At 38.1% G+C, this 15,090-nt stretch overlaps 1 protein-coding gene across 3 annotated transcripts; it reads right to left on the bottom strand.

Moving 5' to 3' along the window:
• Nucleotides 1-2,257: 2,257 nt before the first annotated feature.
• On the bottom strand, nucleotides 2,258-14,956 carry ankle2 (ankyrin repeat and LEM domain containing 2). Of its 3 annotated transcripts, none has more exons than XM_056263885.1 (13): nucleotides 14,917-14,956; nucleotides 12,641-13,108; nucleotides 11,797-11,991; nucleotides 11,396-11,589; nucleotides 10,763-10,951; nucleotides 9,819-9,941; nucleotides 9,652-9,724; nucleotides 8,744-8,913; nucleotides 8,537-8,643; nucleotides 7,686-7,876; nucleotides 5,338-6,184; nucleotides 3,867-3,998; nucleotides 2,258-2,893 (listed from the first exon to the last, which is right to left on the bottom strand). In XM_056263885.1, the coding sequence occupies exons 2-13, from the start codon at nucleotides 13,086-13,088 to the stop codon at nucleotides 2,644-2,646; spliced, it is 2,919 nt and encodes a 972-aa protein (XP_056119860.1). In that variant the 5' UTR covers nucleotides 13,089-13,108; nucleotides 14,917-14,956; the 3' UTR covers nucleotides 2,258-2,643. The 3 variants fall into 3 exon arrangements, with proteins under 3 accessions (XP_056119860.1, XP_056119859.1, XP_056119858.1); XM_056263884.1 differs by lacking the exon at nucleotides 14,917-14,956 and adding an exon at nucleotides 14,163-14,304 and having other exon boundaries at nucleotides 12,641-13,095; XM_056263883.1 differs by lacking the exon at nucleotides 14,917-14,956 and adding an exon at nucleotides 14,167-14,304.
• Nucleotides 14,957-15,090: the final 134 nt, after the last annotated feature.

Raw genomic sequence — 15,090 nt, 5'->3', positions numbered from 1 at the left:
ACATTAAAAAAAAGTCATATTTCAGTTCAAAATTAAATTGTGATGCTTAATAAATGACCTGTATGATTAGGGACATTAAGCCATAAATAATTTTAGCATTTTTATTACCATAATACAGTAAACCAATACTACTTACATTAAATACTCAAAACAATCCTAGTCGGACACATGTTTTGTTGTTTATGCAAAAGATACCCGTTTATTTCTGGGATAAATATGCAGATATTTGTCTATTTTCATAAGATACACTACGGTTCAAAAGTTTGGGTTTTTTTGTAATACGTTTTTTCAGCAAGGTTGTATAAATTGATCAAAAGTCACAGTAAATATATTTAGAATGTTACAAAAGATTTTTTCAAAGAATTCCAAAAAAGTCAGCACAACTGTTTTTAACATTGATAAGACATTTTTATTGAGCACATAATCAATGATTTCTGGAGGATCATGTGACACTGAAGACTGGAATAATGACGGCAAAAAAATCCATCACAGGAATAAAGTTGCAAATATATTCAAAAAAGATTATAAATTGTATTTCACATATTACTGTTTTTACTGTATTTTTAACAAATAAATGCAGATCGGTGAGCATAAGACACTTCTTTCAAGAACATTTAAAAAATCTTACCGACCCCAAACTTTTGAAAAGTAGTGTACCACCAAATATACTAATAATGTGAATAAATTGGTATGTGTAATGCACCGAAATGAAATCTAAATTGACTAGTTTCCATAAAGGTTGCTTTTTCTTCTACAGTCAGAGAAAATCAGTAAAGTTACAAGACTGTGCACTTTATTTATCGTCCGTCAATAGAACATCAAATACTTTCCTTTAACGTATACTGTAAGAAAATAGGACTAGAAACGCATGCAACGTAAAAGGCCAGGACAACAAAAAATAATTCAATTCTCGACAATAAATTGCAACTCATTTTCAATTCACCAGTGTTGGCACTACAAAGCATCGTTTAACAAAAAGTAAGGCTGGCATTGATACAACACTAGCAAGAACTAAACCGTAAACCTTTTTTCTTTTCTTACAATCGCATTTTAGAGGTATTCAGACACTGCATATGCCAATGCTACTGTACTGTATGTTATAACAGAGAAAACAAAGGTCTATTCAGCTCGTATGTGATCAGTGCATTTGTCATGCACCGAGGAGCCACAGGCCCTTCCAAACAGATCATAATCAAAGGCACTAAAGCTTTACAAAGCAATGATCAACAGGCCAGCACTACACTGAGAACGATGGGCACCGAAGAAATAGATCACATGATCTGAAAGTACCACAGAGGATGTTCTGAACTCATTTCCTTGAGATATTCATCACATAAAACGGAGCTAATTTCTGCTTTTGCACATGTAGCCTTGATTTGAAAATGACTGGGGTGAATCGTTTAAGATCTGCCAAAATGGGTCCATTTCAAAAGCCAATGAGAGAATCACATTGTCCGTTGAAGATGGGATGAGGGACAAAGATCTTTGAACATTTCCGCACACATTTAAAGTGCACTTACAACACTCTGGATTCACAATCAAGTCTTACAGCTATTATGACATTAATGTAACAAGATAGAACCGGCTTGCCATCCGCACTCCTTATCAATCACCACCAACTTTGCGTGTGTTTGAACACGGTACGGCTCAAATTATGCAGATTCATATCTTTTCAACCAAGTCTCATCTGATGCTCAATTACATCAAAATCCAAAAAGAATTAAAAGTGCAAACAAATACGTGCATAGAAATGATAAATCACATTTATTTAACTTAAAAATAAAAAAGGGGAATATTTTTCACACGTTACAGACCACCTTTTTTCCCAACGCATAAGGCTGCAATTAACAATGCACGAATAAACACCTGCTTTCGAGATTCAGAAGTAGGTCTTTCCTTTAAGAAATGTAAGGCAGTTCTCCAATTAAAGAATAAAAAAGAACTTCTGGCAGTCAGTCGACTTCCCTCCCCCTCCCCCTCCCTTAAAAACCAGTAAATACCCATTAAAATGAGCATTTTGTGCTACTGACAGTTAACTAGCAAAAATAATTAAATAATTTACTACTACATTATTTCAATTTAGCTCTGGGTTTCTGTGTTTAATCCCCCCCCCCAAAAAAATTAAATGACTGTGTTAAGTGGGAAATTGAAATTGTGGGAAATTGTTCATTTCCATTAAAGACACAGCTTTGTAAATCCACAGATTTTTCTCCCAAGCACACGCGCACACACACACACACACACACACACACACAGAGATAATAAAGAAAACGGAAAACAAAACCAAGTTAGAAAAGTCCATCACAGATCAACATACTCTGCGTCATACACAGAAGTACCGAATATATATATATATATGATGACTCAAAAACCCACAGGAGATGTGCATATTATTATTTGAGCTGTGTTCTATGAACCAAGGAGCATTCAAACTGAAGGACGGCCTGTTGCGAGATCCTATCTGCGGTTTGCCTGGCACTAAGAACCCAGTTTGAGCGGATTTCATGGCTTCCATTATGACATTGTTCTCCTCTGTGATGTTCCATCCTCTGAAACAGCCCACCTGGATTTTTTTTTTTTTTTTTTTTCAGGTACTAATCAGTAGAAACTGTCGGTGGGGTTGAACGGGATGGAGAGCGTTTGTTAAATGGGGGTGTCGCCGAAATGTTTTAGCCGGATACGTTGGATGTAGCTGACAGGGCTGTGGTTTGAATGAGCGGGACTGTAACTGGAGTGTGCTGGGCTGTAGCGTCCGGGGCTGCAGACGTCCGGTGAGCCCATGTGACGAGCTGGGCTGAAACGGCCCGCGGGGGACAGCAAACCACTCGCTGGAGAGCCAGGGGTGACTGAGTGAGCCCTTAAATGGCTCTTGTGCATTGCAGAAGTCTGCCAGCTGAAAACATAAATACAGATGTCTTAAGTGTACATAAATATGCCACAAGATGCTCTCAAAAGGGATCTAAAAAAAAAAAAAAGATATATATATATATATATATAAAATAGACAAACAGGACCTTTCTTGTTCTTTAAAAATAATCTTAACAAGGCCAAACTTTTAAAGGAAAATTTTCAATGTTTTTTGAAAGAAGTCTCTTTTGCTCATCAAAGCTATATTATTAATCTGAACAAAAATAAAGTAAAAAAAAAAAAATTACCAAAAACAAATTACTACAATTTACATGAATGGTTTTAATATATTTTAAAATGTAATTTATTCATATTTTTATAATTTAAAATGTTTTTTTTATCATCAGCCACTACTCCGGTGTCACATGCTCCTTCAGAAATCATTCTAATATGCTGATTTGGCGCCTAAGAAACATTTATTATTATCAATGTTGAAAATTGTCTTGCTTAATATTTTCGTGGCAAACTGCGATTACATTTTTCATTAGGATTTTGTGATAATAGAAAGTTCAAAAGAACAGCATTTATTTAAAACAAAGCTTTTGTGACATTATAAATAAATAAATATAATTTAATTGATCAATCCTTTCTGAATAAAATTATTAATTTAAAATAAACTTTTGAATACTCGCCCTCAAGTTGTTCCAAAACTGTATGAATTTATTTATTCTCCTGAACAAAAAAAAAAAAAAATAAATTAAAATAATGTTGGTGGCCAAACCATGGGACCAACAGGGATGGGCCCCTTTGACTTCCATAGTATTAAAAAAGAAAATACTATGGAAGTCAATCGGGTCCATCAACTGTTTGGTCACCAACATTCTTTAAAATATCTTTTGTGTTCAACAGAAGAAATAAATTCCTACAGTTTTGGAACAACTTGAGGGTGAGTAAATGATGACAGACTTTTTATTTTACTTCAAGTACACAACTTTCACTAGTGAGCCACACATACACACCTTTGCATTTCTAAGTGGGAGAAGGCCTGAATTGTGCTCTTCCATTTGTGAACGCTGGGATACTTCAGAGGGTCAACATCTGTAACTCCTAAAGCTGACAAAACCTCTCTGTCCAAATTGCTGGGTGAATCACTGAAAAAGGAAAGAAAGAGGGAATGTTTGAAGCCAAAAACTTGAATTTTTCATTCATTGTAGACAGATTCTAGCTCGTAGAATATATTTGAATGGAGCATAACTAGAGAAGCGTATGGGAATTTTCACACATGGTACAAAATAGGACCTAAAAAGATTTTTGGCCCCATTTCTTTTATAACAAATAGTGAGTCAAGGAGGGTTTTTTACCTTCCGAAAATATGACAACCACAAGAGCTCAATCTAAATTGTATACACGGTTTTCCATTTTTGTAACTTCTCTCACGGTACAAACAAACAGGGCTGGGCAACAAACTCAAGCTCCTCTGACATTTCTCTTCAAAAATTCTCGTTTTAGACTTCTAATTCTTGACCGTTGTTTTGTTTCTCTATCCTCTGCGCTTCCGCATTCATCAATACATCAATGTCGGGTCAAAGGTCACTGTTCCGACGAAACTAGACTCACGTACTGCCGTTACCGGAAGCCAGTGATTATGGTTTATAAAGTTATAAATATGGATATTTTTCTTACAAAAACACATTGCTTCACATCAGACGGCATTCATTAACACCCTGGAGTCGTATAGATTACTTTCATGATGGATGGATGCGCTTTTTTGGGCTTCAAAATCTTAGGTACCATTTACTCCCATTATAAAGCTTGGAAGAGCCAAGATATTTTTTTATATAACTCCGATTGTGTTTGGCTGAAAGAAGAAAGTCATATACACCAATGGCTTGAGGGTGAGCAAATTATGGGATAATTTTGGGTATATAAAAAACATTAAAAATGTGATTTTCATTCATTTTCTTTAACATGTTGTGAGAAACAGAAGGTATTTAAGGCTGCTGTCACTTTAAGACCTAATGCACGGATCTGTTATATTAACACACGTTTACGCTCACTTAAGACATAACCGACTATGTTTATGTGTATACTTGTCAAGACTTGCATCTTTACCGAATTCAGTTCTCTTTCGTGTCTTGAGCAAATACACACAAAATTATGTACTCACGGTCTGTGTGCGCGCTTCAGGAGTATGCAACGACGATCTATCACAGCGCGTTGAGTTCTCTTTTGCGCTTTTAAAATCATTTGAATGGTTAAACTGACAAGCTTTTATAAACTTTCTAGATGAAGCAGCACTGGCCCAATCGTTCAGATATTCGATTATAGTTTTGGGGGGCTGAGACCCCCCTAAAAGGGCCTGGAACCACCCCTGAAGTGTACTACAAGAGCCTTAATATTTCATTCCACTATTTTTCTAGTCTAGAAATCACAATTTAGAAATTCTCTGATACCGCTGGAAATATCAGTGTGATCATAGGTTCCTCTCACCCTTCAATGAAGAGTCTTTTCGTCACTCTGGGAGGGGTCCGCAGTATGAAGTCCTGAGAGCTGTCAAGTGATCTGTAAGAGCTAGAAGACCCTGAGGAGCTGAGGTCTCTTCCCCCATGATCCCAGGACTTTGACCTGGCACATATTGTGCGCTCACCCCCTGAAGTCTCTATAGTCTGTTGGTTCAGAAGCTCTAACCTCTCACTGGCCAGAAAGAATTCATCTGAACTTGCACTGGACCTCCCATCTACTTCATTTATTCTCTCCACTCCATCCTTCTCAGCTGCTCGTAACACAGACGTCCTGTCTTTCTCAAACACAGAGTCATCTTCTGAGGACAGTGAGAGCCGGCCCAGTCCGGAGGTGAGCTCTGTGGCCTGGGCGTCTCTGTGGCGTTTCCCTCCACTTCTTCTTCTCTCCCTGTTTGTCCTCTCTGGCTCATCCAACAGAGACATCCTCTCAAACTCAGCCATTAGATTTGAGATGGGTGACAGCATGCAGGAATTAGAGGAACCGCAGATGCGAGGAGACATTTTGTCCTCGTTTGGTGTCCTGTCCCCGGGGCCCTGTTCGCACAGGCCATTTTTACTGCTGGAGATCAAGGATTTCTCAGAGAGCAGTAAATCTTGCTCTGCCGCTGCCTCTATGAGGTCAGCACTGTGGGAAACTGGTAGGATGTGAAATTCAAGGCCCCCTACCGCCCCCTGCAGGCCATCTTTGGAGTTCACAGAAGAAATACTGGTGAGTGCAGCATTCTGCCTGTTCTTGATCTCCTCCAGGCTGATGTCATCACCCTCATCCAGAAATGCCCCCACAGAGATGGAGTTGCAGAACTTCTTCAGTTTGCCTGAAATTTAAAAGAGGACATTTCATGGAGTGAAGGATTTCCCTTGGTCTTTGAAATCAAAACGTTTTCCCCAGTCCCCAATATATAACCGCTCACATTCATATCAATAAAATCATTTTACATGCAAACCATTCACAATATACATATAGAAAACTTAAAGTACAGTTAGCAAGCAATGATATGCATTTATATAAATGTAATTCAAGAAGTATAATTTTGTGTGTGTGTGTGTGTGTATATACACAGTATATATATATATATATATACACACACACACACACACCACTATTCAAATGTTTGGAGTTGTTTTTCAAAAAGACTTAAGCTCACCAAGGCTGCATTTATTTGATCAACAAAACAGTAAAAACAGTAATACTGTGATATATAATAAAGTTAAATTATTTACAAGATAATTTATTTGAAATAGAAATCTTTTGTAACATTAATGTATCATGCATGGGAAATTATTTTTGGTTATAAATTCTGAAATTAGAATGTTGTTTAGGTTGCAAAGTTCTTTTGAAACGACACCAATGTCAATGGTAACTTTACAGTTAAAATAATACAAATAACATTTTGACAAAACAAAGAGGTTTTATAAAATGATAAACCTCACATTTCAGTGTAATAAAAGATTATCCATCCATGTTATATTAAAGTACCCTATTATGCTATTTTAAAGGTTCCTAATTTTGTTTAGGAGGTCTCCTACAATATATGTACATGCATTATAAAACCAAACCATTTTTTCATAATATACATTTCACATCACCTCATTTCTCAAAGAGTCTGAAAACAGTTTGAAGATTCAGTCTCTCTAAACCCATCCTCTCTGCTAGCTTACTCTGCTCTAATAGCTCAGATGGCCCAGGCTGTTGTGATTGGCTTACAGCTTGTGTTGGAAACAAAATGCCTATTACAATATCTGAATTTCAGCTCCGGAGGCTTCCTCAGCATAAAACCAATCTCTTCTGGGCCTCAGCTACAACTACAGTGTTTGAGAGCAGAGCGAAGTACACCATAGGCTGGAATTATGCGTATTTGTTACGGAGGAATGTTAACGGGAAATGAGACTGGAATTACTGGCTCGTTTCAGCAGTTCAGAACTGATTCTTTCTTTTAGGAGACAATCACTTAATTTGTTGTGCACTTTGACCTTTAAAACTTTGCTGACCTTTTACCTCAAAAACAGCTAGATTACACACTGCACGAAAGGTAATATTCAAAATTTGTCTGAACAAAAACGCCAGATGGCCTGAATGGAAATGCAAATGTACTCTCTGACAGTAGGTGGTGCTAATGGAAATGTAGAAATACTCAAAGCTTATGGATAAGATAAAAAGAAAATGCCATCAAAACTTTTGTGAAGACAGTCAATTCACATAACCCCTCACCAAATAAAAACTCCTCAGATTTGCATGAATCAGGTGAATGGCCTATTTTAATCAGAAAAGCAAATTTGCCAAACGTCTGCAGGTGTGTTAAGAGTCAGTAGTCTTACCAGGAGATGGGGTTTTAAACCTGTTGCTGGTTTCATTCTCTCCAGCCTCCTCATGAGCGCGCTCCCTGAAGTCCTTTTTACTGAGGTATTCTTCAAGCACTTTTAGGCCGTCAGCTGACTGCAAGTCCACAAAACTATCCAGGAAATCCCAGTACTCTGCCCAGGGATGACCGAGCTCATGGGCCAGATCTCTGCTCACAGACAGGACACCAATATCTAATCAATGTTCAGTTCTCTATTAATGCCTAAAGAACATGAAATGAGCGTCTGTGATATGCAAGTAATGTCTAGCTTCCTTCAATTATGGCGCTTTTCCACTGCATGGTACGGCTCGCTTTAAATGGTACCACCTCTGTTGAGGTTCCAATGAGGTACCGATATTAAAATGTGACGTGAAAACACTACAGATCACAGATTGGTCAGAGAGAATAGTCACTACCAGCATCATTGGATTTGCAACACGAGACACTAGTGTTGATTTAAATATTCAGCAACAGACACCGCAGTGTTATTTGTTCGCACAACTTTTATTAAACAACTTGCTTGAAAAAATACAAATAAAAATAAAAAAAGAAACTTTGAATTGTGGTGACTGGTCAGTAGAGAAGGTGCAGACGTTCCTCTTGTTGGTAGCCTGGATATTGCGACCAGGAATGAAAACGTTTTTCAGCAACTTTAACGAGCAGACTATAATCCCAACCACTTTAAAGTAGCACTAAACTGCAGTGGAAAAGCAAACCGAGCAGAGCCGAATCGTACCACGCTGTGGAAAAGCAAAGCGAGCCGTGCCACGCCGAGCTGAGCCGTACCATGAAGTGGAAAAGCACCATTATATCTTAGTCAGCACTGACCTGCCAACTCTTTCTGCCCCACGGTCTGGGTCAGACTTTAAGATGTTGTGGAAATGGTCTGCCCGTTCTCTGGGAGGAGTCTTCCACGCCCGTCTGAACTCATCCGCCTATAACACAATGGGAATTCATTTATAGACAAATTTGATTAGGTCATAACACATGACTAAACATCTGTTGAGTCTGACAGCACAAAGCGAATATACTCACTTTAGATGGACTTAAAGGCCCAGCAAAGGCTCTGACTGCCATAACTGGATCCTTTGGGCTTCTGGGTAACCGTGGTGACAGGTTTTCCATTGGCTCAGGGGACCAAGGTGCACCAATAACAGGCTGGGAGGAATTATCAGTGGCTCTCAATAAGGGGATGTATAATCGATCTGTAGCCAATCAGAAACCAATCAGGTGTTAGGATATGGAATGCAACTAATGTACATTTTTTAAATGTATTAATACACAAGTATATACTAGCGGTATTCAAATGGCAGACCGGGGTTCTGGAGCCCGGCTTGGTTCCATCCGGACATAAATTTTCCGCCATTTTCTACAGATTAAAGTGAGCAGCGCGTCAAAACAACGAAGCGCTTTTGGTCGTTTACGTATATTTACATCCTCTAAAATTTTTATCAAGAGCCAAACACACTTAATTCAAGCCCTTTCCGCTGTGTGTGTTGCTTCTCTCTCCCGCTTAAGGTGTAAAGTGCCACATTAAGAGCTGCAGACGACGCGGTTATTTTAACAACAGTAGCGGAAACACGGTGAGCAGCAAAATAGATACTTTTGCTAAAACGCTGCAGAAAACAAGAAAGTAGCAAATGCAATTATTTGTATTTGTCATACAGATGACTCGACCATTTAACTAAACCAGCTTTGTGACGCCTTTAGACGTTTTGTTTTTTTCCATACATTTACCATTATTAATCAGCATACTAAGAGCATTTCATGATAAACTATGTTATAATTTGGAAAATTATTTAGAGGTGGAAAGGGAAGACAAAAAAAATACTAGTTAACTTTGTTTTGTGCTCATGATGAGAATTGATTATTCAATTATGAAGCAAATGATAAAAATGTAATAATAATAGTCTGATAAAACCTGGTATATACCATCGGCTTACCTTCTAAATATTCCTTTATCTTCTGTTTGACCTCCTGAACTTTACCCTTTTCTTTCATTCTTTCACAAATGACCTAAATTAAGGGAATACAATGGAAGACTGATAAATAAGCTTTGATAAATTATGAAATCCTCAGCATGAAAGCTATTGTATCAGGGTTACCGTACCTCAGAGGGTTTCTGGTTGTACTTGTTCTTGCAGTTCTTGTCAATGTCTGGATGAGAACAGAGTATGTTCACCACCTCTGGACAGCCAAATTTACACGCAAAGTGGAGAGGCGTCTCAAACCCCTATAAAACAAAGACAGCGTATTACATATCATATGTCCATATAAAAAAAAGATGTTCAAAACATTGGCATCAAAATGTTGGCTTTTAAAATATCGCCTTTGTCAAATTCTGAGGCAGCACTGAATGTATTGTCCACACAAATCAAAAGGCAATACCACAATGCATTGTGAAGTTTTTAATCCAAGATGAAAATATTTGACTCAGAAACAATAAATGCCTGTAGGAACAAATTTTACACAATATTTTTGTGCTTATCAGAGTATGTTTACGTAATTACCAGATAATAATAACCCAGATGTTCACATCCTCAGACTTACACGTTTCTATGGAAACAATATTAACGTCAAAATGAATGCATGTATCATGTAATTTATACAACAAGTAACAGTTGTTATGCAAATGCATTTTTGATAAACTTTAAAGTTTATTTTCAGATTAATAAGTCAATTACTGGAATTTTAAAAAGAAATATTACAAGATTACTTAACTACATTTGACTGCTGAAGCTAGTACCATTTTCAGCGTTTCTGCAGTTTTTTACCAGTTGGAATGTCGCAATTATGGCAATTCTGACATTGCATAAGCACACCTATTGTATTAATTGTAAGTTAATGACTGTGTGAGTGACCATTAATGGAGATGATGCCCATTTCAGTCACTATTACACTACTATACACACTGCTATAGTTAGGAAGCTGCCTTTAAAGGTAACCAGCAAAAAAAATAAAACATGAATGCGGAAGCTGCTACCTCAACTCTCATGTTACAACATTATGTTTGAACAGTTAAATAATAAAGACAGATTAAGAAGTAACACTTACAGCTTTATCTGGCGTATTGAGGTACAGGTCTACGATATACCGGATGCGTTTCTGCAGCATGCTCTCCTGGTCATCTGGGTACATGAGACGCATGAAATCTGGGTTCTCTAGAGTGTCCAACAGGATCTGAACAATGCCTGACTGGTTCTCCTTCCCAGCCACATGCATCACGTTATACCTGCAGCCCTCCTGCAGTCACATTTACAGTAGAGAAACATTTCAAAGAACAACATTCAGAGACTTTAAATAAGCTGTTGTGAATACGAAGAAGAACATGCTTAAAGTCAACATGAAACGGAAGTTGCGATAGTACATTCTCCAAAGAGAAGAGATCTCATAGCCAGAGGGAGGGGAAGTTATTTTGAGGGCATGTGAATATTGAAAAAAATAAAATAAATGTGCAGTGCACGGATAAAACATTTATAATAAATACTGCAATGTTCCATGAAAAAAATAACAATTGCCTATTTTGATTTCATGTTGACCTCAAAAGTATATAGCTGTGGAAATAAATAACTTAATATTAAGATACAAGGCCAGTTTCGAAAGAGACTTTAAACTTTGCAAAGAAGCCAATAGCTCACCATATCAAAACAACTCCATACAAACAGATCATGGTACAAAAGTGCTCACCTGGACTACAGTTGGGTTGTCCCCTGACCCGATGAGGTAACGAGGGTTGCTCCAGACCAGCTCAGTAAAGGCAATCTCGTCTCCCTTCTCCACGGCCTTCCTTAGCTTGGCCGTCAAATCTTGTGTCCGAGGACTTTTAAAACTGTTTGCCTTCTCCCTGTTGATTGTGTCTGCCTCCATCATAGATGGGTGGTCTGGTTTGGGGAATTTCACACACACACACACACACACACACACACAAAGGTTACATATCATAATTATGTATAACATATTTTTACTACATTATAAATTATTTAAAATATAACTTTTGAAACATGGTTGAAACTAATTAAAATGTATAAAAAAAATAAAATGATTTTTCAAATGGGCATTACATCTGAAATAATGGAGAGGTTCTTCACCTTTGTTAAACACCAGGCCGGGTTTGACGGGAGAAACACAGAGATTGCTTTTACTAGGCGAAGGGTAGTAGTCACATATGCCTTTGGCAAACTTCTCAGCATCCTCACGATTGGAGAAAGCTTTAAACCGAGCGCCCTTCATCATTTTAACGGCCTGCAAAGCCTCTTTCTTATCCGTGTACACGTGGGCTCTCTCTACAGAGGCAGACGAAAAGAAAATCAGTCTTAGACCAACATAACAGGTTTAAGTCATCTGTATGCATGTAAAAGACTATTGTACTAACAACTCTACAGTATTAGTGCTGATAACTAATTACAGAGGGTACACAGAATTTAAAGCTGACTTTCACAAAACGTACACTATGGTTCAAACGTTTTTTAAAGAAGCTACAAACACCTTAATTCATTAAGGATGCATTCAATGTATTATTCAAAAGTGACAGTAAAGACATTAATCATGTTACAATACATCCTATTTCAAATAAATACTGTTATTTTTAACTTTCTATTCCTCAAAGAATACTGCTTTGAAAATGTATCACTGTTTGTTTTACAAAAATATTATATTAGAATGATTTCTCAAGGATCATGTGCCACTGAAGACTGGAGTAATGATGCTGAAATGATACTCGCATCATTCTCTTTCTATGAAACCTGCAAACTGTATTCGTCGGTTCTAACTCTGGTCAACCGCAATAGAGTGTTGCTATAGAGCACTGCAATTATTTCTCATTTACTAGATTACAATCAAATGGACTTCCCCACACATTTTGCATCTATCCTCTGTGTGGCATTTTTTTTTCTGCGAGGCCGCGACATCAGAAGTAAAGGTAAAACTGCTTACCATTCCTAGCCAGTACATCCTCCCACAATGGGCACACCCCATAGAAGAAGGTGGGCGACACCTGTGCAGTTTTAGAGGGAGTCTGTGCCTCCAACTGTGAATTCTCCACATTACCGGGGCACACCGTTCCGCTCAGAGCTTCCTCCTCCGGCGGGTTGAGGCCCATGCCGTACCCAAAATCTCCATCCTCGCCTATGACCGGATCTGGGGTTGCTGATGTGGCACTGGGTGGCACTACACTCCCAGAGCCTTCCAACGAGGCACTGTTCCCACTGCTGCCATCAGGCTCAGTAAGTCCAGCCTTCTCCACTAGAGTCCTGGCGAGCTTGCGCTCAAAAATGGCTCTTGTCGTGGCAGTGATGGGGCCACACTTCAAGTTGGCTTTAATGATCTCCTCCCTCAACTCGTCAGCAGTGAGACCCTTCAGCCGGCTCAGGACCGCGTCCATGCTTCTGCTACTTTGGCTACCTGATTATAAAAAAACACATTTGGGGTTACAAAAGGGCTGTCACGCAGGGCTGCTAGCAAAGATAGTATAACATAGGTAGGGCACTTCATGTAATGTTCTGCACACACTACTAGTGGTTTAGAGAAATAATTTGCTTCCTTCTGTTATTGCTAAAGCTATCACATAAAATATGCATGAGGAATAAATGCAAATGTGCAGACTGAATAAAGTACATAACTAATGAAAAGAACCATGATAAAATGATTGAGTTGTGAGTTTGGAGTTCTTTGAAGATGAAATAGCTTGGATATATTGCTTGAAATCTTTGTCAGAGGCAATAAAAATGGGCTTTTGATGACTTACAATGAATGTGAAATTTGGTAAGGAGCAGAAATCAAATTTAGAAATCAAACGCATCCTTAAAACCAAAAAAGCACATTTTGGTAAATAAACAAAAAAACATCTAGCCTAAAACAATTTTCCATAAGGACAATTCCGCAAATATGACGTGCAGTTTCACTAGAAGCACCACAGAAACATTTGTCTATTTCTAATATAAACATTTTCAAATATACATATTTTGGTTAAAATCTATGTAGCAAACTAGAAGACACACTTCTCTTACTTTATTAGATATGTATAGAAAACGCAACGTCCATGCTTTTTTTCAAATCAACACCGGAAAACAAAGTTTTCCCAAATTATATGACACTGTTGATATTATTTACTTCCTTCACGTTTATGAAACGCGGTATGACGTCATTGTGCGTCATCGCGGCGGTTAAACTGACAAGCATAAAGCTCCTTTTACATTGTTAAACATCAAAAACGAGCGACATGAGGTGCAGCTGCTCAAATCGTGTCACCGGTCACGTTGGAACTAACCGCCTCTAATCTCATCCCCTGTGAAGCAAGCATGCGTCTGCAACATATAAAAAGTTTATTGAAACCGAAGTGTCACGCCCAAACTACCACCCATTGTAGTTTTTGTCTGTATATTAGATGATCATGATTAATGGAGATGACAGATCAGAACATGGATGATGAAAGTATCACCCGTGATTTTTGCAACACTTACCATCTATCAGCTGAACAGTGATTCCGTGCGTGATGTGAAAGCGCAAACGTGCATGTGTGATTTCTTAAACGTTTATATGAGTGTGAATCAAGCGGACGGTCTGGGAAGGGTCGCATTGTTTACAGCTCGGTTTGCGCATGCGTGTGGTACAGCCTGCGCCTGCTCAGTACGCCAGGCAGGGTTCATGTGTTTCAAACGCCGGTTGTGAGTCGGATCTTTGCAAACAATCGAATGAACCGGTTTACAAAACCGATCTGAATTATTTTTTCCCAACTAATTTTTGGCTGGAAATGGTACATTCAAAATTAGATTAAAGATACGCATTTATATTTCTCCACACATTATGTCCATGCGAATCAGCATTTGCAGAAAAGTAAGAATGTTCTTGTAATGATTACCCTGAAACATTTTTACAATTATTTTGCCATTTTTTATTTTGCATTTTATTCTGTACAAATTTATCAACAATAACATGGGATGTCAGAAATTCCATCATTACGTTACGTAAAGGAATGACAGAATTGATCGAAAGAACCGATTCGCGGAAGAGTCAGACTTCCCATCAGTATAATCACATATTAAAAGTCAATACTCTGACAATGACATCCCACAATATAGCGATTATTAATATCTTCATGTGATATTTAACGTTTGACAGGTTGACTCAATTAATAGTAAAGACAAAAAGGGAGATTAGCTGTATAAGTGAGTGATTAAAAACTCAGCCTGATAAAATAATATAAATATTACCTCTGCTTCTTGCGGGTGGAGAAGATGGGCTTGCACACCAAGAGCTCCTTACATGCTTATAGTTTCCATACAGCCATGCCTATTGTCACTTATTGTGGCAGAACAGGGACAAATATGTCGCGCTCGAAGAGCTATAATAATAACCATGCACAACTGAAAATATGGGGTTCTCGG

Source organism: Rhinichthys klamathensis, unplaced genomic scaffold, assembly GCF_029890125.1.
Source record: "Rhinichthys klamathensis goyatoka isolate OS25496 unplaced genomic scaffold, OSU_Roscu_1.1 h1tg000210l_1, whole genome shotgun sequence".
Taxonomy (NCBI): domain Eukaryota; kingdom Metazoa; phylum Chordata; class Actinopteri; order Cypriniformes; family Leuciscidae; genus Rhinichthys; species Rhinichthys klamathensis.
Note: the sequence above shows the minus strand (reverse complement) of the source record. Positions and strands in the feature narration are given on the sequence as shown.

Coding starts and splice junctions, on each gene's coding strand:
- ankle2 (XM_056263885.1), bottom strand. CDS start 13,088: ATGGACGCGGTCCTGAGCCGGCTGAAGGGTCTCACTGCTGACGAGTTG. Junction 9,942..10,762: donor TCAATACGCCAGATAAAGCT/GTAAGTGTTACT, acceptor TTTGTTTTATAG/GGGTTTGAGACGCCTCTCCA. Junction 3,999..5,337: donor AAAAGACTCTTCATTGAAGG/GTGAGAGGAACC, acceptor TTCCTTTTTCAG/TGATTCACCCAGCAATTTGG.